Below are 24734 nucleotides of genomic sequence, written 5' to 3' on the forward strand. Positions count from 1 at the left end.
GCGTCGCGGAGCAGGCGCTGGGCGGACGCGGCGGGACTGAGGCTGCGGCTTTCCAAACGGAAGCGGAATTATTCCAAGCATTCGGGGCAGCTCGCTCGCCTTTCCCGTCCCTCTCTCCCTCCCTCGCGCCGCCCTCCGCCCCGGGAAGGAGCTGCGCGCTCGGGCCGCAGAGGAAGCCCCGACTCTTCCCCTTGCAGGGCTTGCGGCCTGATCTGCTCATAGATGGGTGACCCTGCTGGGGCGGAGGACGTGACCCTCCAAGCCCCGTGTCCGCCGCTCCTGCACCCAGCACCCATCCTCGCACCGCCCGGAGGATTCCGTGATTGACTTGCAAAACAGAACCAACGTGCTGCTCTTTCGCCCCGTGTCTCTGGCCCCGCTTCTGGGCGCTCCCTCTGCCCTGGATTTAGTTAGGCCCATAGCTTGTGCCCGACAAAGAGTGAGCGAGACCCACAAAGAAACACTTGTGACTGAACCAAAACTTAGAGCCTCGGGCCCCACCAAACTGGGCACATATCAAACTGCTGCGGCAATTTCTCACACAGGCGCAACTTGGTTTCCTGTCTCGGGCCTCCGCATTCCCGCTCCCTCCAAGAGTTGAGAAGTCACCCAGTTTTATAACAAAAATAATAAAAAATCCCTTCCTCCAGGACGAACAACAGGAACCATGGGGGGAGGGAGATGGCGGTTGGTGTAAGATGAAAATAAAAATAATCAAGGGGTCACGAGGGTGGGGGGAGCAGGGAAAAAAGAGGAGCTGAGATCAAGGGCTCAAATAGAAAGTAAATGTCTAGGAAAGAATGATGGCAACATATGTACAAATATGTTTGATACAATTGATGTATGGCAAAGTTCTCAACCTTCCTAATGCCTCGACCTTGACTACAGTTCCTCATGTTGTGGTGACCCCCCCCAAACCATAAAATGATTTTCCTTGCTATTTCACAACTGTAATTTTGCTACTGTTATGAATTGGGCAACTCCTGTGAAAGGGTCATTCGACCCCCAAAGGAGTCGAGACCCACAGGTTGAGAACTGCTGATGTATAGATTGTTATAAGAGTTGTAAGAGCCCCCAATAAATTGATCTTTTAATTAAAAATTAAAAAGCAAACTAACTGCTATCCAGTCGACGCGGACTCATAGCAATCCTCTAGAACAGGGCAGAACTACCCCTGTGGGTTTCCTCGACTACTTTTATTACAGAAGTAGAAACCCTCTTCTTTCCTCTGTGGAACATCTAGTGGTTTCCAGCGATATGCCGACCTTGCAGTAACAGCCCAACACACAACCACCATGTCACCGGGGCTCATGTGGCTTGTCCAGAGGGCCCAAATGTTGGTGGAAACATCCATGGGAAGGGTTAACCATGGGCTCCTGTAAAACTCCTTACCCACCCACCCCACCCACCCCCATCCACCCTTACCCCACCCACCCACCTTCCCTGCCCTCAGCTGCCCCCAATCCCGAGCTATTTTACCCAAATAACAACAGGGAAACCAGATGCTTTTAGGTCATGCGGACCTCCGTGTTTCAAGAACTTAGTGGAAATTTTACAAACAAATGCTCTACTGTGCTTACCCTCCTCAAACAGCCTCAATCAAGAAGAAAAGCAGGCAGACCGTTGTGACAGGTTGCGCGTTTGACTGATGAATCAGGCCATATCAAGAGGACTGTTCAACCAGCGTGGAAAGCAATCTGGCGATCCCTCAACCAAACAGGAATAGAAATTCCACTGGATTCAGCAACACTTCTGCAGGGGATATGCCCTGTAAGAGCCTTATCACAAGCAGACATAGACATGCCCATGTTCAATTCCAGCACTGTTTACAATAACAAGAAGTCGGAAGCAACCCAAAAGTAGCCTAGTAGATAGAGAAACTTTGGTACGGACACACAGTGGAATATCAGACAGCTCTGAAAAGCACTGAAGGAACCACAAGGCACCTCACAACATGGATAGACATGGAGAACAGCATGTGGGCAAAGCTACCAATCGCAAGAGGACAAAAATTACATGAGACCACTACTATGACGACAGAGCCTGGCATCTGTTCTCAGGTCATGTAATCATTTAACTTGGTCTCCCAAGCAATGTTGTGCTGTGGCTGTCTACTGCTTGTGAACTATTTTTCACTCCCTTATTTGGACATTTTCAGAGACAGGGCTTTCTACACTCATAAAGAATTGCCATTTCCGGAAGCCACAGGAGTGGCTCTAACCTGCCCTATAGGGTTGCTATGAGTCAGCATCAACTTGATGGCAGTGAGTTTAGATGATTTTTATTTGCACATTTAAGAAAACACTTCTTCAGAGGAGGTCCTACTTCACTTTTTCATTTAGCAAGAAATGGGAAAGGTCAAGTAGTGTCCCACTTAAGTGTTCCCCCAACTTACTAGATGCTCCTATAATGCTGTTATTAAAGGGATTGACATACTCCATTGGACTTGAAGCTGAAACACCTTGGGGTGGGCGGACGCAGATGACCGCTATCCCAATGTTCTGGACTTTGAAGTCATGGACCCTGGTCAAAATCTTGCTTTCCAGGGTGCCCAAGAATAACTTAAGACTAGTGTAGGTTTTACGTGACACATATTAGTTCTGCAGGCATAATTTTGCCTTAGTGAATGAATGTTATAGAAATTTTTGTCTGGTGTCTAACCCCATTAGTTTCTTATTTTATTTTTTTATTCACTTTATTGGGGGCTCATACAGCTCTTATCACAATCCATTCATCCATCCATCCGTTGTGTCAAGCACATTTGTACATATGTTGCCATCATCATTTTCAAAACATTTTCTTTCTACTTGAGCCCTTGGTATCAGCTCTCATTTTTTTCCCTCCTCATGAGCCCTTGGTAACTTACAAATTATGATTTTTTCCATGTTGTACACTGACCGATGTCTCCCTTCACCCACTTTTCTGTTGTCTGTCCCCCTGGGAAGGGGTTATATGTAGATCATTGTGATTGGTTCCCCCTCTCTTCCCCCATCTTTCCCTTACCCTCCTGGAATTGCTACTCTCATTATTGGTCCTGAGGGGTTTATCTATCCTGGATTCCCTGTGTTTCGAGCTCTTATTTGTACTCATGCACATGCTCTGGTCTAGCCGGATTTGTAAGGTAGAATTGGGGTCATGCTAGTGGGGAGGAGAAAGCATTAAAGAAATAGAGAAATGTTGTATGTTTCATCTGTGCTATACTGCACCCTGACTGGCTCTGTCTCTTCCTTGTGACCCTTCTGTATGGGGATGTCCAACTGTCTACAGATGGGCTTTGGGTCTCCACTCCACACTCCCCTTCATTCCCATTGATATTATTTTTTGTTCTGAGTCTTTGATGCCTGACCCCATCAACACCTCATGATCACACAGGCTGATGTGCTTCTTCCATGTGGGCTTTGTTGCTTCTCAGTTAGATGGCTGCTTGTTTATCTTCAAGCCTTTAAGACCCCAGACGCTGTATCTTTTGATAGCTGGGCACCATCAGCTTTCTTCACATTTGCTTATGCAACACATTTTGTCCTCAGCGATCGTGTCAAGAAGGTGAGCATTGTGGAATGCCAGGTTATTAGAACAAAGTGTTCTTGCATTCAAGAAGTACTTGAGTAGAGGTCCAATGTCCATCTGCTACCTTGATACTTAACATATTAATATATGTGCATAGATCTATTTCCCTATCATTATTATATAAACATATTTACATATGTACATGTATTTAGACCTCTATAAATATCCTTTGCTTCCTAGTTCTTTCCTCTGTTTCCTTTTACTTTCCTCTTGTCCCACTATCATGTTCAACCTTCATTCGGGTTTCGGTAATTCCTCTCGGTTTCATTGCCCTTGATCAAGCCCTCCTGGGCATCCTACACCCTCTTTGCCCTTGATTTCAGATCCCTTGTTGTCCCCGGTAGGGCTATGGGTCAGTGAGGGACATTGTGTCTCATGGTGGGGCCAGCTCTATGGTCCTCTCTGTGCTTTGGCTGCTCTGAGCAGGAATATCATCCTTAGGGCTTGGTGGGCCAGGATGTGCTCCACTCTCACCTTCCATCTTCGTTTGCTCCTGTGTGCTCTGATCAGATGCGCCCCTCTCCCTGAGCTATAGCTTCAGTGCTGTCCTCTGAAGTGAATTCTTCTGGGGGGAGACAGCAGGGGAGGTCCGTGTAGTTGGGGTTGGGCCCGGCCCCACAGACCTCTCTATTGGTTTCCTGCTTCATGCAGGTATGTTGCATTCATGTCTTGGTGCACCGGGTTGAAGTCTCCATTGGTTTCTTAAGCAGTGTTCAGCCACTTAAGTTTTTGACCCGTGTAAGTGAATGTTCCATGTATTTTAGTCTCTTAAAATCTTCTATGCTTATACATATTTTAATATTTTGTACAATAATATTTTTAATTTTATGCCATTTTTTAGATTAAGTATATTATTAATAGAATCACCAAATATCCCCTGTATGCTATTCATATTATTTTGCAAGAACCTGACAGTGCTGCCTCTAAAGTAAACAAGGGATATATATAAACATTAGATATATGTAAATGAATTTAAACTCCCACTTAACTGTAAGCCCTAATCTAGGAACAATTTGTTCTTATGATGTGTCCCTGCTTGATATTTTCCCTTGAGAAATGATCATTAAAGATATGTGTGCTAGAGAAAAGTGTGGCAGAGAAATCAGATGGTGACCAGCTATCAGAAAGACTAGCTTCTGGGGCCTAAAAAGCTTGTCTTAAGCAAACAGCCATCTAAGAGGTCCCTGATCAATCCACATGGAAGAAGCAAGACAGCCTGTGGAATCCAAGGATCTCAAATGGTAAAACCCAAGATCAGAGGAGGATTAGAGCTTTGCTTCTGACACCCAGTTTGCAGAAGACCAAGGGTGACAGAGAAAGCCCTAACTCCATTTACAGAGTTCCCACGTGGATTAAGTCTCTATTGAATGGCCTTGACTATTGAACAGGGCTGTGAGCAATCTTGTCCACAGACAGGGTGGATTTGAAAGTGGATGGCTGCAGATGCAGTTTGGTTCAACTTTAATATCTTACCACTTGTTTTCCTTTTTGATCCACTTTTTAACTTGTCCTAATTTTCATTACTTTTTACTTTCTTTTGGAATTATATTGTTCTGTGTTTTATTTCATTGTTGTTGCTCTTCTTATTATTATTCTTTTTCCTCTTTCTCTTCTTCCATGATGTTCTCATGTGAGGTCCAGGATAGGTAACCCTATAGAGACAGCACCTAGATCACGAGTTCCTTTGGATTACGACAAGGGAAGTTGAAGGAACAGGAGATGCTAGCAGCCATGGATGCCAGCAGGAAGGACATGTTCCACAGTGGATCCTGGTAAAGACTGCACAACTCTTTTTGATGCATTTGAAACCACTGATTTATATAATATGTAAATTATATGCCAATCAAACGATGCAAAGTCCATGGAGGAGGGGCAATTGCTTCATGGAATATATTGAGGAGCCATCATGGCAGTTGTCAAGTAAACATTGGACTGCTAACCGCAAGGTCGGTGATTCAAACCCATCAGCTTCTCCCAGGCAGAAAGAGGAGGTACGTGTAACACTTTACAGAGTTGGAACCCACATCCATGGTGGTGGGGATTTAAAATAAGGGTGAGTGGACAAGTTGGAGGGGGGAAAGGAGGGAGGAAAGGAGTAAGCTTGAGAAACTATGTGGTCTGAGGGATGGAAAACTAAGGCGAGCAGCCGCGTGGCTCTTGAGTCTCTTCCCAGCCTCCACCCTCGGTGCTCAGAGGGCCAGCTGAGCTCCTTCCCAGATGATGTCCCTAAAGCCTTTTAATGAGCCACCCCCTCTGCTGGGGCTAATAGACAACTGGCAGGTTGCAATTCCCGACTGGAACAAAAATTCCACAAACAAGATGGTCAACAGGTTCTCAGCAGAGCATGGAGTCATGATTTCACCTTTTATTGGAAGTGATATCTTAACGGGTGCTTACCTAATAGAAAAGTGATGAGATCAACAGAATTTTGACCTAGAGGCCGGGGAAGAAGAAGACAGGCCCCCTTCTGGCCCAGCTTCTCCCTCACCCCACCGCCCCCAAACACATGTTCCAAAGATGGTGAGAGGCCAAACTCAAATTGTGTTTTCAGTTGATCATAAATCATTCTTGTTTGGCATATTCAATACATGCAAGGTGTCGCCCAAATCTTGACCTCAGCCATGGAAGCACTTGCTAGGGAATCAGGAGACATAGATGAGCAATAGCTATGTGATCTCAAGCACTCAATTCCATCAAGTCCGTTTCAACGCAGAACTGGGTTGGAACTGCCAGAACAGACAACCCAGAACCGTCCCTGTGAGTCTCCTGCCCCTGTGAATCTTTGGAAACCCACAGGGGATCGTCATGAGTCAGCCGTGACTCGATGGCAGTGAGTGTGAAGTCTGAAAACCTGATCAAGGCGGAATTGAAAACCAATCAAAAGTCATGACTGTTAAATGCCGATGAGAAACAGCAGCAAAACAAGCCACGATGAAGGCAAAGCTGAATTTGTTGTGCACGTTGACTGAGAAAAGCACCGCTCGGCCCCAGCTCAGCAGCATCTTGGAGCGGAGGAGGCCAAAAAGGAAGGGTTTGTGAGGTTTTGGACTTCATGGCAGGGCAGGGCTCTCAGTGGGGTGGTGTTGGTCTAGGATTGGCTAAGGATGCTAGCATGCTAGGCTGGGGGGTTGGACAGAACAGAGGGAGGGTGCCAAAGGGTCTTGTAGAGAAAGCCGTCTTCAGAATGCTATCTGCTTCAAAGCCGAGGACGCCCGCTGGTGCAGTAGCCGAGCAGCTTAGCTGCTAACTGCTAGCCTGTAGTTCGAACCCACCAATGATTCAGGGGGCCTTGGAAATCCCATGGGGCTGCTCTTCTCCAGAGGTCCAGGAATCAACTCAACAGCGATGATATTTATTTTATTATTTTGATTGAAAGGTTTACGTATGTTGTGTTCATCACAATAGGACCTTGAAGGGGAGCCATTCTTGAAAAGAATGATAAAGTAGTTTGCAACTTTTATTTAACAGGGACAAGAGTTTGGGTAATAGTAAAGTCTCGTTGATGAGAACAATGTAAGAGTTACGTCCTCTCCCTATAGATAATAACTTCTATGAGGGTGAATCACTTCCTGGTATTCAAACGTCTCTGTCTCTAATATAATTCCATATCTTTCTTGGATGGCCAGTGAGGAATGGCTAGTGGATTTTAAGTCGGTACTGCATGAAGTATGATATGACAATCAGTGTTGATCCACAAGTGTGATGGATGTAAGTATAAAAACTGAGAGTGTTTAAAAAATGGTCCTAGTGATTTGACAATGCAAGGTAATGGCCCTTTAATCAAATGCTTTTTTAAAAAATGCAGTGCTTACATCTTAAATGGCTTTTCATTTTTCTAGGAGTTTGCTTTTTGATTTATTTTACAACAATAGGGGTCTGTGGTGGACTGGCCCTTCTCCATCCCACATTTGAGGCGTACTGTTCCAAAATACTCGCCGTTGAGATGTTCTTTTTGGATATGATTGATGCTCTTATTATCCTTCTGCAGATCGGCAGATCTGTTTTCGTTCAGATGAGTAACTGAGATCATGTATGTGAAAGCGCCTTGCCCACGGCCTGCTGCTGGACTCGACTGGATCTAAATCATGTCTCGTCACAGACACACACACACACACACACACACACACACACACACACACACATACACACGGGTCCTCTGAGTAAATGTGGAGAAGAACCTGCGGGGGCACCCTCTGGTCTGAATTGGGATTTACAATGGAGGCCCCACTCAATAGCGCTGGTGACCGGTCTCATCTTACCCAAGGATTAGATTATCAAGACATATCACCCATTAAATCTCTGCCGCCGGGCAACTCCACTGCATCTCTAGATCCGGGTCTCCTTCCACTAGGCCCAGATATGGTGCTGCACTGGGAGAGAAGCCACACAGCTTCCAGCCTGGCTCCTCAGTAGCTGAGTGACCTTGCTGGGCTTCCTTCTGCACCATCTGCAGAATGAAGCCAGGGCAGGAGCTAGTGAAGCTGACGTCACATTTATCTTAAGACCAACTCTTCCGATTCTACATTTATCTTCAGCGAAGATGAGTACGTGTGTGCACCAAGATGTGTGCACTGGGACGGGAACATGCACGCCCAACCTTCTGGTGAGCCACTGAGCGCATCAGACATTTGCACAACCCAGGGGATCCGCTCTAACCTGAGTAATACATCGGACCCCTGGAGTCTCATCTCCTGAATGTCCATAGTACTAGAATTCCCAATTCTTAGCTGGGATATGGTCCCCCTGAATAAATCTAATCTTTCCTAGTTACAGGACGAAACTCTGGCCAATAGGATGCGGGCAAAGGTGTCAGACGGCAGCTTCCAGCAACCTTCCTAAAAAGGCAGATGGGAAGCGTCTTCTCACACTGTCAGACTGCGTCGTAGAGGCCCACCCACCCACAGAAGGCAGCTGGAAAAGAGGAAGAAAACGCAGAACGCCTCTGTGGAGTGCACTGGAGAGCTAGCCTCACTGACAGCACCGGGAAGCGGCGGGGAGTGTGTGTGTGGGGGGGGACCCCCAGTTGGAACCACTTGGTCCCTAGGGTGAACCACCGGTTTCTGAAGAGGCAGCCGAGGAACTGAGAAGTGAAGCAGGGCATTGCCAATGTCACCAGGCTCAAGGGGCCACATCCAGGAGCCACCGAGCTGGAGGAAAGGGGAGGAGGCCATGCACCATGTGATGCTTTGGTTTGGGACTTCAAAAGTCTCACGCTAGGAAACAGAAAACAAAGACATTTTCCATCTAAAAAGAATCACAACTGAGAAGCACGATTACTAGCAGGCCCTCAACAGCATCCACAAGTACTAAAGTATGGAGTAGATGGAAAATGATCCCAGATGGAAGCATGATAAAAAGGGAGGGGGAAGGGGAGAGAAGAGGGCAAGAGAAAAGAATATCAACTATAAATAAATAGCTATAAAAAACACTAATGATGCCCTACAGGCCATTTCTAAAACACCCAGAAGCAAGAGCATTCCCTGGGGAAGTGAGGCGGCCGAATGAAATGTTTTCAGGTGCGGGCGCTGTCCGAGGAACAGTCCGAGGAACAGTTTGTATTGGGCTTTGATAAGGCAGGGACCCGGGCTGTCGATTCAGCGGAACCACTGAAAGAGTAGCAGAGGACCGGCTGTGAGGACCAAGGTCCTGGAGAGGAAATTGGAGTCTGTGAGCCGTAGTCACGGAGATTCAGAAATTCTGTCTTGAACTCTCCATCGGTCCTATGACCTCACTGCCATCCAGCCGATTCCAACTCAAGGTAGCCCCGGAGGATAGAATGGAATGACTCCCATAGGGTTCCCAAGGTTGTCCGTCTTTACAGGAGCAGATAGCCTCCTCTTTCCTCCTTGGTGCAGTTGGTGAGTTCAAACTGCTGACTTTGAGGGGCGCCGCCCATTGCATAACCCAGGGCGCCCCAGGGGTGCCTTCAGATCTGTCCTGTTACAGGTACCTTGTGCATGTGAGTCGTTGCTGTTTTCTATGGTTTCTACGGTGAAAGACCCAGGATAGCAGTGAATGAAGCGTTGCAAGTCAAATTTACTCAGAACTCAAATTGAAAGAGGCTTTCACTGAGGAAAAACATCTTTCCCAAATGTGAATACTATCTAAGGTCACAAGGAGGGTTTGACTAAGGTACGGGATCCCGACCAATCATCTGAGTTCCTTATATGCATCCAAGGAGGAGGGAAAGAGCCTCCTGGGACCACGTTCATCCCTGGAAGTCAGGTGTGTTCTTGGGAGGAAAGGATGTACGGAAGATGGAGAGACCCGAGGAGTGCAGGTCTTCAGTGAGACACCTCACCGCATTGGGAACTCTGGGATATTAGCAGTGGCCTCAGAAGGCCGGGCTGCCAGCTCCCCGGAGTCCTCTTGCCTGTACAAAGGCAGCCCACGTGGATTGGGTGGGGAGCAAGGTCTTCTCTTGATGGACAGGCAAGGCTGTATGTATCAGAGCAGAAGAAAGCTAGAAGACTTCAACTGTGGGTTGTAAGAGAGTGGGTTGAGGGTTGGCATCTTAGGGGCTCAGCCATAACGGGGCCACTCCAATGGCCTCTGAAACAACTAGGAGTCAACTGATCCCGCGTTCTCGGAAGACATGCCCTCCAGGAGTCTGGTAATGAATGTAAGGATTGGTCAAGGATTTCCTCTTTTCAGCCTCATAGCTGAGGGCCAAATGTAGTGGCCAAACCCCAGAATCAGCAGGTCCTACTTGACTGACCAACAGAGTCAGAGAGAAGTCACGAGGGACGAGCAACCTCCAAAGGGTCAAGAGCAGCCACTTTAGAAGAAGACCTGGGTCTCCTCTGTCTTTCTGTTGGAGGGAAGGGCCACGTCAAGGACCACTGAGGAGATGCCTGAAGTCTGGATTTTCCTCTCCCCTCCCCATCCCTTGGTCAGTGAGATCTGTGTTGTTCAGACGCCTTCCTCCACGCCCTACCTGCAGACTGTGTGGCCCGGATGAGCAAGCGTGGCCATGCCCGTCATTGTTGAGAAAGATGATGGAAACTCTCCCTCCTTCAGAAGTGTTCTTCTACGGAGGAATATCAGAAGTAGTATATCTAACAGAGACCTGGAGCCAAATCACTAGCGTCAGATGGTGTCTTCTGGAAACATTAAAGGGTATGATCCAGATAAAGCCACACTGCTTACTTGGTTGTTTTCTGGGGAAATGTGAAAATAGAAAGCTTGCAAGCCCACTTGCTTTCAGCCATTAAAATTTGATCTTTAGATGGGCTTAGGCCACGCCTGCAAAGAAAGTTTTGAAAAGATATGCCCCACCAGCGCTTTGGAGTACTCGGAAGCCAGTGGTCTTTGTCAGAAGCTGGAAAAAACCTGGAACCACGAAGAAAACTCCCGTGAGCCAAAGAGGTGTCCAAGAGGCTGGGCATTTGGTCAGCAGAAGCCCGTTCACAGAGAGGGTCCCAGGCTGGAGAGCCAGCTGAGAGCAGAGAGGCGGCATTGCTCAGAGAAGCGCATTTCCTAGTTTAGCTCACTGCCTACATCTTCTCCGTGGGGACGGCCCAGTCTTACTATTGGAGCAATTTGAAGCACTGTTCCTTTTTCCCCCTGCGATTGAAATTAGAATAGCTTGAGACTCACCATTCCGATGAGAAAAGGTTCGTGCAGACCTCCTCTTGCAAGCAACCTGTGAGGGAGAGAGGGAGGGAGGAAGGATGCTCCCCATTTCACAGATGAAGACCTCTGTGTCCTCCAGTACGCAGTGCCGGAGACAGAATCAGAGCTGGGACATGCGTCCGTCAGTGGGATTACTGTGAGTTCCTGAGGCTGTTTACGGGAGTAGAGTGTCCCACCTTTCTCCTGAGGAGTGACTGGGGGTTTTGAACTGTAGACAGTGAGGTTAGCAGCCCAAGGTGTGACCACTACCCCACCAGAGCTCCCTGGCCCCAGCCGCGGCTACACGTACTTGTTTTGGCTTCGCATGAGACCGTGAGTGCCATTTTCGAGGTACCCTTACCGTGGTTCCCTACGCAACCCTCCCCCGGGGGTGCAGTCTCCCGGTTGTCGCTGTTGGGTTAGCTGCCATTGGGCTGTTTCCGACTGTAACGATCCTGTGTACGATAGACCAGAACACTGCGTGGTCCCGCGCCAGCCTCCCACCTGTTAGGTTCGGGTCCCTAGTTGCAGGCACCATGTCCATCTAACTGATGGCCTGCAAAACCCACTGCGCTCAGCTGGTCCCCTGAACAGGTGCTCCTCGTGACCCTGTATTCTTGGTACCTGCCCTTGGGACTAGGGAGTTGAGCACGTGGTGCCGGGCTTCACAATTTGGGGCAAAAACAACGCCTGGGAGGGGATCCGGGGCCCTGTTTTAAGGGTATTCTGGATCAACAAGATTCATCTTCCTAGAGCAGTGGTTCTCCGCCTTCCAAAGGCCATGACCCTTTCACACAGCAACTCATGTGGTGGTGACTCCCCACCATAACACTGTGTTCATTGCGACTGCGTCACTGTCATTTTGCTACTGTTGTGAATCGGGTGACCCCTGTGAAAGGGTCATTCGACCCCCGAAGGGGTCGGGACCCACAGGTTGAGAACCACTGTCCTAGCGTGTCATTTATTGAAAGATTATGACGCGAACTGGGGGAGGTTCGTTAATTTTCCTGTTTGGAATCCGTATTTTCACGTCAGAGTGTGTATGAGGGTACACACAAAGCATTGCTACTGGGGTTACAATTGACACACACACTGGTTTATGCAAACAAAACACGTTGGCATGCGTGTCTGTGATCCATGGAGCCATCCTTAGTCCCCTTAGGGGGCCTTCCGGGAAAAGGACCCAATCAAAACAGTGGTTTCCAAGGGGACCTGCTGGGCCCATTAATTCAAGTTTGGTAAATTCAGAGGGTTATGGTGACTGCTTTTGGAATGGCAAAGGGGTAATCTTGGTAGATTTTCCTAGAGGACACAGAACCATCCCTGGGGGTTAGTAAGAAAGAGTTTTAAGAAAACTGAGACTGACCCTGGTGAGAAAAAGACAAAAGTTTCACCCAGCAATGTTTCCGCATCACTATGCAGCTGTTTGCTCTTCTGGAGGGCAAAGGCTGTCCTATGAGGAATTAGGAACCCTTTCCTCACCCACGCTACCCGCCTGGCCTTATCCCTGCTGACGTTCTTGTTCTCAAACCTCAAAAACATTTAAATGGAACATGGTTTGTGTCCCTCACAGATACCCAAACCGCCACTTGATGTGCTGTCAATTGAAGTGCAGAATTCTTTGCGGGGAAGAGTTAGAGAGCAAGAAATACCACCTTAAGACCTAGCTGGCAGATCTATCAAGAAAAAACAGCTTCACATTTTGATACTTTTGTTTAATAAGGTTTCCATAATTTCATAGCCTAATTTCCCTCCACTTATCCTCATCTATAGATACAGTATAGAAACTCAAAATACCAGACTCCAAAGTGGCAAGTTTGGTTCTGATCTTGGTAACGATGAGTACTGGCATGTGAGGGCAAGGATGGTTATAAGGAACCGATCTAAGAAGAGAAGGGGAAAGACAGGGGACACATGTGGTGCCAGTGGGGGCAGGGTTCCAGTGGGAGGCTCAAGAGTAGGGTGGACCAGGGCCCTGGAGGCCAACATGGGATCCAGTTCATTACATTTTAGCTGGACTACCTCGGGTGAGTTCCTCAACCTCTTTGGGTGTCAGTTTTCTCTGCAAATGGGGGAGATGTTCTCTTAAGGCTTTCAGGATTCACTGGGATAGTTCACTGGGGGGCCTCTGGCACGGAAGGCGAGCTGAATTCTGGGTCTGTTGCTAATTGTAGGGTCCAAGAGGCTCCTCAGAGGGGTTGGGATGGTAGCACTTTGCTCTTAGATCCAGAAATGAGTTTGGAGAAGGCTAGAGCATGAAATTACTACTCATATCGTGAGGTTTTCGGCATGGTGAGCTGCCGCTGAGGGGTGATCAAAAGGCTGAGAGTCTGTGCCTTGGAGATCAGGAGAGATGAGCCCCAGCTGGAGCCCCAGGGAATGCTGCAAAGCATGGCAGGACCACGCAGGCGGCCAGGTGTTCCCCAGGGCCCCTTGCCTGCATGCTCATGTCAGCACCTGCCGAGCAGACATATTTTTGACTGCTATCAAATGGTAAAATAAATCATTACAAATGTCTGATCAGCAGATAAAAGCTTTCAAACAGTGGGGCCGATCTAGTGTGAAATGAAAGAGCAATGGTTCTCTACCTTCCTCATGCTGCGACCCTTTCACAGTTCCTCATGGGGTGGTGAGTCCCCCAAACCATAAAACTATTTCCGTTGCTACTTCATCGCTGTCATTTTGCTACTGTTGTGAATCGGGCGACCCCAGTGAAAGGGTCGTTCAACCCCCAAAGGGGTCCCGACCCACAGGTTGAGAACTGCTGTGATAGGGCATTTTTGAGACTGATTACTTAATGGTGATTCTGTTGTGTGAGAGGCTCACATTTGACAAATTTGCATGTCCTTGGGGTATGATAGGGAAAAACACGCCCCCCAGTTGTTCTTGAAAAGGGGAGGCCAGCTATTCTTATTGAATGAAGCAGGCTTCCCCAGGTGAGAGCCTGAAAGAAGGTTGTGACCAGAGCAGGCTCCACCACCCCTACCCCATTCCACACCTCCCACCCCCCTCTTCAGCCCAGAAAATAGCTTCCTTTGTTGGAGGGGAAAAATACACCTGAGGTGAGCTTTCTTTACTCCTCCACTTGCATCCAATTTGTGGAGCAGGTAAGTCCTACCAGGTGCTCCAGTGGGAATGAGGCATCCAATGTTAATTCACAGAACCCCCACCGGAAATCAAAGCTTTGTCTAAAGCCTTTCTCTGAGAAGAAAGAAAAGAAATGGTCGCTGCCCTCAGAGGTAGCAGAGCAAGTCCACATGAAAATGTTTTGATTCCTCAGACGCAAAACCTTTTATTTTTCGCTTCACTCTGCATTTGTAGCGAGGCACATACAGGACATTTCAATCCACACGAGCAGTTCCCAATTGTCGGAGCAAATTAATCTTTGACAAGCTACGCAGCGGTGAGGCTCCGTGCTAAACAGTGGGTGAAATTGTACACTTCCCTCTGTACGTGAACCTGCTTATTACAATAAAATCCAACATCTGAGCTCACCACGGCCAATGGCTGCAGCCCTCTCTGCTTGTGTGGTGGCGCTGGCCGCCCCCTGCCACCTCGGCCCTGCTGAGGTAGCTCTCTGATCAACCACCTGGGTGGGGCAGGCTGCCATTTTCAGCTTGAAAATAAAAACCTGTAAATCTGCTCCCTGGGAAGAGAGACATTGCTGAATCGTCATTTGCCTCCAGAATACAGAAAACAGCAATTTCCTGGCAGCTCATCAGCGTTGGAAACACCTGCCACTTCCTTTCTCCCTTGCAATTAACATGCTGCATCCGGCATTGATTGTTTCCAAGCAGCCCAAGGCTGCCAAAGTCAAGGTTGAAATGAAACAGTACAACCTGATATGATTTTTCACAGTTTTAGAGACACGCATTTCTCTTTAGTGTCAATAGAGCACACAATGGTTAGGGACGTAAGTCATCACGCTTGAGAACACACGGGGGTACCATGGGAGGATGCTCAGGAGGAAAGACGCTCATTTACTGTCACCTTTATTTGGGCGAGGGGAGGGGAGGGCGAGTACTCGTTCAGTATCTCAGCACCAAGCGCACGGCCACCGGACCACATGAGCATCCAGAGACGGGAGCCAACAGGTCAATGAAGGAATGGTTTGGGAGAACCAGCTCAAGACCTGTTCCCCGGGGCCAACCGACTTCAAATTCTGAACTTAGACCTCTTCCAAGCCTTTTCGTTTAATTCAGGAGCTGTTTGAACATGGCTATGAAATATGGCCTGGTGTTGGGGCACTGTGCACGTCCTCTTCAGAGTCCTAAGTTCTCCTGCCATGATCACAACAGGCACATTCTTTCAGGGACAGGCCATTGTCATACCACTCCTCATACTGCATCAGAGAGCCCGTCCTCCACCTGTACCACAGTTTACACTGCCAGGGTCTTGGAGCACGCTCTAGGGGGAGTCGGGAGGGGCATGGCTTTAAACAGCTCATTGAAATAGATCCTGGTGACGATTGCTATGTGCTGTCAACCAGAAACCAGTCTAAGCGGACGATTGTAAGTGCGAGGTTTGTGTTTTGCTCTGGTCGGCTAAGACTGAATCTTAAACCACAGAACATAGCCTTTGGAAGAAAAAGTGAACCCACTGCGTCTCCCATTTATGAACAGAAGACCAGAGCCAAGAACCACCTTCTTTGTTGGCCCTCTGGGGAGAACTTGGCTTTTACATGGAACTGGGACAAATTAAAATAAGTGGCAATTAATTCTTTTTTGTTATGTGTATGCAGCATCAAATGGTATCATTTCATGTAACGGACCCAAAGGGCTGGGCTTGAGTAATTCTGAGTGTTCTAGAATGAAAGTGTAAGTTATATCTCTTTCTGCAAATGAGTTAATATTCCTGTGCCCCTGTGGTCACAACGTTATCCTTAAATACTTGGTGGTTGAAAATATTACCTTGACTAGCTATACAAAGTCATTTCATGCTATAGCATTCACTGCCCCACATCTTTGGGTAACAGTCACACACCACATGACGTCCATTTGACAATGTCCCATAAGGTTATGATGGAGTTCAGAGCTCTCTGTTGGAGAACGGGCCGGAGTGAATCTAACTGCTGCAATCGCTTGCTGTAGGCAACAACACGTGTCTCTCACGTCGCTTGCATCCAAGTGACTGTGCGACCAGTGGGATTATGATACATACACATATAGCCCATAATGAGCACACTCGATAATCATCAGAACCATGTATGTGACCGGCGCATGTATGTGCTGTCCTTTCTATCAAAGAAGCTGACGTCTAACAACACGCGCTTTGGCGGAAGGCAGCGGCATCTGCTCGCGGTTCCACGTGTCTTTGAGTGCCGGAGTGTTTCCTCACTGATTTCCTTTCAAAAGGATCACCGCGAAGTATGCCATGGCTCCCGCACAGCCAAGCCAGCTCGAATGACAGCAGCAGCACGGGGCTGAGGGCACCGTAGGCTCGGATGTGAAATGAAGGCGGTTACACCACTGGAAGGTGAAGCGCTCTGGTGATGGCTCGTGATTGAGACATGCCGCGCTGAACGTCACAACGATCCTCAGAAACAAAACATTCTCCTAGCGGATGAAAGGTGGGACCCACTGACAGCTGGGAGGCTAAAGAAAATGTGAGCGGGACCTGTCACCGACAGGGAGAAAGTGACACTGACGTGGACTGGGGAACCAGACATGCCAGCGGATCCCTCCACACTGAGAAGTACTGTAAGGCATGAAGTCCGTTCGAGATGCTTCAAGAAAAAGGACCAGTTACACATGTGGTTTGCACAAGGGCCAAGTCACATAATGTTCAATTTCACAGGAACCATGGTGGGTGTTCAGCAACGTATGACTCTGTTTATAGATCAGATAGCTTAATATGCCAGTATCTGAGTAATAATGTCATCTCCAAATTATTACACCAGAAAATTACAATTAAAAGGAAATTATATTAGCAAGTTCCATCAAACACACAAATAAATAAAAATGGATAGATAACCAGAAAATGATATTTATTCCCTAATAAGAATCATGCACAAGAAAACCTGATATATTTTCAAAAAAAAACTATACATATATATATATATAGTAAAAGGGAAATATATATGTAATAAAAGGAGGGATATATATATATATATAAAATAAAAGGAGGGAAATATATATATAATAAAAGGAGGGAGAAGAAGGAAGGAAGGGAGGGGAAAAAAGAACTACGACCTTCAGAACCTGGTCAACCACAGAAGGTTGTGTTAAAAGACCACCCATCCAAACTGGGGTTGGCTTAGAGGCAAACCAGTTCTCCTTCTACGTTCTGGCCTGTTGGGGGTACGTGGACAATCACTCAAAGAGAAGTGGTTTGTGGGTCAACCTCCATGGAGGAAAGTTGCCTCTAGAGTCAGAGAAATCATTACAAAGCACCTTTTGTCTAATGACACATTTAAACACTTGCAGAAATGAGAGCTGTCAAACACACAACAGGCTCTCCAGGTCCCTCCCACCCCTTCTCTTTCTCTCTCTCTCTCTCTCTCTCTCTCTCTCTCTCTCTCTCTCTCTCTCTCGGTGATAACAGACGGAATCTTCAAATAATCCCCCTGGGAGACCACAAAGGAACATTTTACTACAACAGGTCACACTGTTAAATCTTCTCTTCCTCAGACAGCCCCACTGAGACGTCCCACGAGGTCCGGCAGATTGGTGCACAGCCTCCATCTCTGCTCTCTTTTCACATTGGAAATGCCATTAAACAACACAAACAGACAAAACAACAACAGATGTGGTCAATGACGTCACTGGAATCTGCTCCACAGTGATGTTAGACGTGGGGGGGGGGGCCTGGTCCTGTAGCATCTGGACAAACCCTAGAGAAAATGCTGCTGCTGTTCCTCTCGCGGGCAGAAGCCCACGTTTGAGGGGCAGGCCTCGCTCTGCACCACTGGTCTGTTTTCTCAGCAGCAGCATCGACATCACCAGCATTTCAACAGCCAAAGGGAAGGCTCTCCTGGTTCACGTCACTCACAGCTTAGAGATGCAGTCAAGATGCGGCATGTTCCAGACATGCTTGCCATTCTGCAGCTGGGCCCAAAGCGGAGTGCAGGGAACAGAAGGCATGCCTCCGTCAAACGCTGGGAAGTTTCTTGGTTTTCCCCCTTTCTCTCTGTCTCTTAAAGTAACATTAAGGCTCGAATGTTCTATTACACTCTCATTGCTTCTGTATGTTGTATTAGGCTTACAAATATGCCTGGTAGATGACATTCGCCCTGGATTGAATTAACACCTGCCTTGTGCGTTATTTGCTTTATGTAATCAGTAATCTCAAGATTTCGTCTCTTTCTCTGGAAACACACTTTAAATATTAACCTAATCTTTAACTGCTGCTGCTGCTGCTTGCTGACATTTGGAAGCCAGTCATCCGTTAAGAAAAGGGGGGAGGTGCGAATATGGATATATCTAGAGGGGGAAAGCAGCTTTTTGAAAATCTGAGGCTCTGTAAGTCAGTGAATTGGGCGGGACAGTCGATTCTCTGTGTCCTTCTCCGGGAAACAATGCTGGTTAGTTGCCAACGGCACTGTCCATTTGAGAGGCCTGCTGACTTGGTTGCCAGTCTCAAAAGAGTCTTTGTATTTTCTTCATTAAAATCTCTGAAAGGATCTTGGGCAGCGGTGGTGCCTCAGAGAGCATTTTAATTTCTCAGGGGGGTACAGTTTAAGTTCTAGGTCTGCAAACTCCCGCAAAAGGGGCCGCTGCGCAGGGGAGGTATGCCTGGTCTGGCCGGCAGCCCTCAGCTTGCAGACAGTGGGGGAGAGGGCCGGGGGCGGAGCTCACGTCCCGCTGAGCGGGCGGCCCCTGGAGAATACGAAGCGCTCCAGGTGCTGGTCTTCAGCCTTTTCCTGGATGCGCTGCTTCTCCAAGGATTCCACGAGTTTGTCCCTTTGCTCGATCACTTGCATCATCTCGGTGAATAGTGTTTGCTCCTCATTTCGGTCCTCCTCATCTTTCAGGGTCTCTAAAGACAAAAAGAAGAAGAAACATTGGCTCGCAGCTTCAACTTGGCCCGAAGGAGTGGTTGGCCTGGCTTCTCCACTGCTCTGGCCTGGTTCTGGTCTTCCATTTCCGTGGCGACAAGGACATGAATTGACTGCCCAGGGACTGCCCGAACAGAGGAAAGGGGGCTGCTCAGTGCTGCCGTAGGCTCAGTTTGAGACAACAGCGAAGACAACAGGGGAGGAACTTTTGTACCAGAAAGAAGCTAACGCCAGTCAAGTCCTACCAGCCCCCCCAACCTCCACCTTCCCGTTCTCCCACAAAAAGAAGCCAATAGAACAACGCAAGAGCGGTTTTTCTATAAACGCATAGGAACCACAGCAAGGAAATCTGCTATGCTGGTTTCTGAGTACACAATTGGCACCAGCGGCTCCTATTTCCACCAGCGAGCCCTTTGTTCACTTGTAGTACAGGAGTAGACACCACCCAGCGGCCCAGGGAGGGGCTGGCTGTCCAACAGGGTGCCCAGACTATGCAGGCAGGGAGCAGGCTTTTCTGGATAGGCTACCTTCTTCCTAGTTGGATTTGAGCACCCAGTTGCCGGGGGGAGATGGGATTGGTAAGAAAGGAAGGAGAGGAGTGAGGGACAGGAAAGGATGAATGTTTGACACTCTAGATGGGAATTTATAGCCAGGCTTAAGCCACGTGACCCAGGTGACTGCTTTGGGAGAGGGCTTCTGAAATTCCTTGACTTCCTCCCTTTTAACCAAAGACTCCAAGACCAGTCAGTGAAGCGGAAGACAAGAGGAGGGAGGGGGTCACCATCTGCCATCTGGGCCTCCGAGGCTGGGCTCAGAAAGAGGAGGGGCATGAAGTACAGGTGTACATCAACAGGCATCCAAGCGAGATGATGCCAAAATGGATACAAGGCAGAGACATGATTGAAAGGGGATGATGTGGCCAGCTCTCAGAAGGTCTTAAGGGCTGAGAGCCTGCACTTAGCTTGGCAGCCACTCTACAGACATATGACGTGGCACAGATGAGCTCTGTTCAGATGCGTGGCTGACCTTTGATAAACCCACAATGGTGCCATACCTCAAAGTATGTCTGAATTGGCTCTCAGAGCCAGAAGCATGATTTTCATCCTCTTAGACAGTGGTTCTCAACCTTCCTAATGCCTCGACCCTTTAATACAGTTCTTCATGTGGTGGTGACCCCCCGACCATAAAATTATTTTCATTGCTACTTCATAACTGTCATTTTGCTACTGTTATGAATCAGGCGACCCCTGTGAAAGGGTCGTTCGGCCCCCCAAAGGAGTCGCAACCCACAGGTTGAGAACTGCTCTAGGGCACATTTATTTTCTGGAAACATCTAACAAGTATTCAGAGCCAAGAGTCATGGATAAGACTGATCAAGCTTGCTAATTTCATTCCTGGTCCAAAACTCAGAGTGGGCACCAACCAGCATGTGCAACTTGCTATGAAAGCAATGCCCAAAGCAGGCCTCCAAGTGTGTTTGGAACAGTGGCCAGATCCATTAAATCAGTGTGTAGGCTCCTTCCAAGCAACTTTTCCAAGAGCGCATCATTTGTCAGAAGGCACACCATCCCTTGCTAAGTCACTACTGCATATCCCCATCTCAATCACATTGAAAATAAACTGGTATTAATGAGGTAGCACTGGGATACGAGGCCCTTACACAGTTAACAGGGTCCTGACCCACAACCCTGCACATAAACTTTAGCATTCTATAGGCACACGGCTAGGCCCACAGTTGTGTGCACATGTAAATATGTACCACACACGTGTAAGTATTACACACATATTTACAGCTCATTCCAAGATCATCTTTACTGAGTTTACCTTAAACAGAGTTAATAAACTGGGTTCCTCGTGTGACATGAGAGGGAGAGGCAGGGAAGCAGACAGCGAGAGATGGTGCCTCGTCTGTCCATTCATTCTCTCCGCTCCTCCCCAGAGGGCCCACCAGTTGCCCTTGAGTCAGCTCTGACGCAGGGCGCCCTGTGGCTGCCAGAGCAGGACTGCATTCCAGAGGGCTGTCAATGCTTGCTTGGTTGCAAGAAGGTGACCAAGACTTTCTTCCAAGACATTTCTGGGTGGACTTGAACTCCCAGCCTTTCGGTTAGCAGTTGAATGCATTAACCATTTGCGCCAACAAGGAAGCCCCGAAGGGGGACAAGAACAGTGGGCTAGAAGGCTCTTGCTGTGTCCCTCATTCAGAACTTTGGGAAGAGGCTGCTTCAAAAGCTACTGCTGTGAACGAGCACAATGGTAACTACTCATGTTGGGCAGAGAGAATGGGCTTACATGTGGATCTCCAAATCCTGACCTGCTCTGTGTGGCACAGATGGATCCTCGCTGTGCCCGCCTGCCTCAAACGTGGACTGTCAAAGCCAGCAGGCTGGTGGGCTGGCTCCCCAGGATGACGTGTGAGGTGGCCCCTCAGTAGAGATGGGGTGGTGGGCTGTCTGGTCAAGCTCAGTGGAGGATGGGTAAGGTGAGGTTAAGGGAGCCAGAGAATACCTCCAAGTTCAGGCAAGTCAAAAGACTAGGGGCAGCCTATGAATCCGCCTAGCCACCCCACTAACTACAGCAGAGAAAGGGACAGCCCAATGGACTGGAGACAGATGGGTGAGGCCTCAAAGAGTCAAAGCACACCACCACAAGGCCACACCAACCTGTCTCTTCCCCGCTACCGGGAAGTCACCTTAGGGACAACAGCAGAAGATAGGGGCCACCAGCTGCCAGACTGAACATTTTTATCCCAAAGAGACTGAGCATTTCCTACAGGGCTTATTTACACGATTGCATCAGACTGAGTGCACCAGAGAGAGCTAAATCAGTTCTTTTCTTCTTCCTTGCTAACGAGCTGGAGGAAGCGCCTATGCAGGTGAACTTGGCTCCAGAAGGAGGAAGACGCCATATTTGCTTTGCATGATTGATGAGAGGGAGACCATTGATGGCATCCTCTCCTTCCTAAGATTATCTTAAAAAAAAAAATAAACAAAGGTAGCCAATGGGCTCTTTAGTGGTAACTATTTCACCATCCTGCAAAAGAACAAATGAAAGTATTTATCGGACGTATTAATTAGATATGACATACACTATGGTTTGAGAATTTAGGTATATTCCAACATTGGCATTCCCTATTTGGTAACCAACACAAATACTCTTTAAACAATTCCTCTCTCAGTTTTGGCTGGTATGAGATGGATCCATCTGAGCCCCTTCCAACAAATCAAAGATCGTCCCTATCACTTTTATCTGTGAAAAGCATTATGACGCTCTAAATAGTTTATTAGAACTAAAACTATGTTGTTATCAAGAAATAGTCTGTAATCGTCTAGCGTACCTTGTAAAGAATGTCTACCTTGAGCATAATGCTCTTTGAAGAACGAGCAAATTGACAACAGCAACTCGAAAGATTAGATGAGAAACTTTGGCAGCAAGGAGGTCATGTCAATGGAGAGAAACAATTCAGAGAAGGAGGGGAGGATGGTTGCACAAGTTGAAGAACATAATCAATTGCCACTGAGTTGAACATGTAGACATTGTTGAATTGGTATATGGTCTGCTGTGTATCTTCCCAACAACAAAACAACCCAAACTCACTGCCATGGAGTCCATCCTGACTCATGGAGACGCTATAGAAGACAGTGTAGAACTGTCCCTGTGAGATTCTCAGCTCTTCATGAGAGAAGAAAGCCTTGTCTCTTTTCATGAGGAGCGGCTGGTGGGTTTGAATTGCTGACCTTGTGGTCACAGTCCAACAATTACTGTTATAAAACAGAAAACCGTCTACAAATGATGACTGTCTAGGCTGAACGAGAGACTTGGAGTCAGTCAGCTTTTCTTAAATCTTGGCTCCTCCATTGCTGTTGGGCATGCTGCTCAAGCTCTCCAAACTTCAGTGTTCGAATCTATGAAACGTACTGTGACTGTTATGTGTGCTGGAGTCAATGATGGCAAACGAGGGTCCCTAAAGGGTTTCGGAGACCGTGGGTTTTATTAAGTAGGTCACCAGGTCTCTTCGCCCATAGAACGAATAGTGACTTTGAGCTGCCAACCTTTAGTTAGAAGTGAACACCTAACACTGCCTCACTAGGCCTCCTTTAAGTACTATGCGTTAGGTAACCTCAAAAGGTTAGGCCCATGAGGTATACGCAAATAGTTAACTTGTTCTTTTAGACTCTGGTCTCAAAATCAGGAAGCCGCGCATGGATCCAGTCCCACAAACACAGGGCAAAAACCAGAGCAACAGGCCTACTTGTCTTGAGCCAATGAACGCTTACCTTGATCCCTCCTGCCAATGGAATCGAGTTTACTCTTGCTCTTCGGTGGCGGAGCCGTTTCTCACGAGTGGGGCCCTAGCCCCCTATTCTGGGAGGGAGATGTTCCCGTCACCAGATCATGTGAGGCTGCCTTCCTCTGGAGCCTCCAAGGCCCTCACCACACGGCACTATAACCGTGCTGTGGCACACCCAAGTCAGATCACAAATGCCCGGAGGCCACAGGTTGCTTTTCACCGTATGCCAGGCGCTTCCTAAGTAAGTGTTCGATACATGTGTGTGATTAAGTAACGTGGAAATGAATGAAGGCACAAGTGAGTGAATACGTGATTTTGTTCCAGCCAGATGTTGGCACATGGGATGGAGCAAAACACTACCCTCCCCGCCCAAGCGGGTGCCAATAAGGAGTGGGTGGAAGAAAGACTTGGCACTTGCCTCTGAGCCTTAGGGGTAGTGCCAGGCAGGGAGAGCACCGTGGGACCTGCAGCACACTCTGCACAAGTTTCCTTGGGGAGAAGCATGTCGTTAGCCAGAGCCCCAGGCCTGTCCCCTGACTCACCATCCTTGAGCATCTTCTCCCTTAATTTCTGCTCCAGTCTGCTTTGATGATCTTCTAGTTCCAGTTCCTGGGCCCTGGGTATGAGAAACGTTCCAGGTTTAAAATACCAGAGGTCTGTGTAGACACAGTGAACGACAAGCCCGCTGATGGTACCGACGGCATTCATTTTAATCCTTTGTAAGAACTGGGGTCTTGGGATTTCCTTAAAGTGAACGTTTTGGGGTGACCCAAGAACCTGGCATTGATGGGACATGATGACTCGAGAGACAATGAGGAGCAGTTGAGGGGGGTTATGTTGCTTCAGGAAGGCCACGTGGCCCACCTTTGGGGGAGACTTCTGTGAGCACAGGGTGAAGAAACCACTATAGGGGTCTATGGAGATGCAAGGCCCATCTGCAACCCTTCCCTCTCTGAGGGAAGCCCGAACTTCACGTGTCACGTCAGACAACGCCTAAATCGCTGACCCTGGCGACAAGAGAATAAAAAGGAAACGGCACAGGAAGAAGAGATTTTGTCGGATGCGAGGTGGGGAGCCTTCAGAAAGAGGTTCGGGAGAGTTGCAAGGAGGAGCCTCGGGTCACAGTGCAGCCCTGAGGAGGCGGCTGCCCTTGTGGGTGTCCTGGTGGACAGCGATCATGGCAGGAGACGGTGAAGCAAGAGGTTCAGGAGTTGCCAAGTCTAAGCGCTGGACATCCGTTGTCTGCACCCACAGGACCGGCAAAGTCAA

General features: G+C 48.1%; 1 protein-coding gene and 1 long non-coding RNA gene across 2 annotated transcripts in view; both read right to left on the reverse strand.

Annotated features, from left to right (window-relative positions):
* The window catches only part of LOC123521778, a 111474-nt gene extending 109876 nt beyond the window's left edge, over window positions 1-1598 (reverse strand). The window contains exon 1 of the long non-coding RNA XR_006680127.1: window positions 1581-1598. This is a non-coding gene — a long non-coding RNA (uncharacterized LOC123521778). The remainder of the gene's footprint in view (window positions 1-1580) is intronic.
* A 16110-nt stretch (window positions 1599-17708) lies between these two features.
* Window positions 17709-24734, reverse strand: part of MICAL2 (microtubule associated monooxygenase, calponin and LIM domain containing 2) — a 235169-nt gene continuing 228143 nt past the window's right edge. Inside the window, exons 36-37 of the mRNA XM_045290948.1 lie at window positions 24008-24081; window positions 17709-19158 (exon numbers count right to left, since the gene is read on the reverse strand). Of these exons, the coding sequence (XP_045146883.1) occupies window positions 18974-19158; window positions 24008-24081 (259 nt within the window). The 3' untranslated portion in view covers window positions 17709-18973. The remainder of the gene's footprint in view (window positions 19159-24007; window positions 24082-24734) is intronic.

The sequence above is a fragment of the Echinops telfairi genome, unplaced genomic scaffold, assembly GCF_000313985.2.
Source record: "Echinops telfairi isolate 266 unplaced genomic scaffold, ASM31398v2 ScPeMD7_60;HRSCAF=208, whole genome shotgun sequence".
Classification (NCBI taxonomy): Eukaryota; Metazoa; Chordata; class Mammalia; order Afrosoricida; family Tenrecidae; genus Echinops; species Echinops telfairi.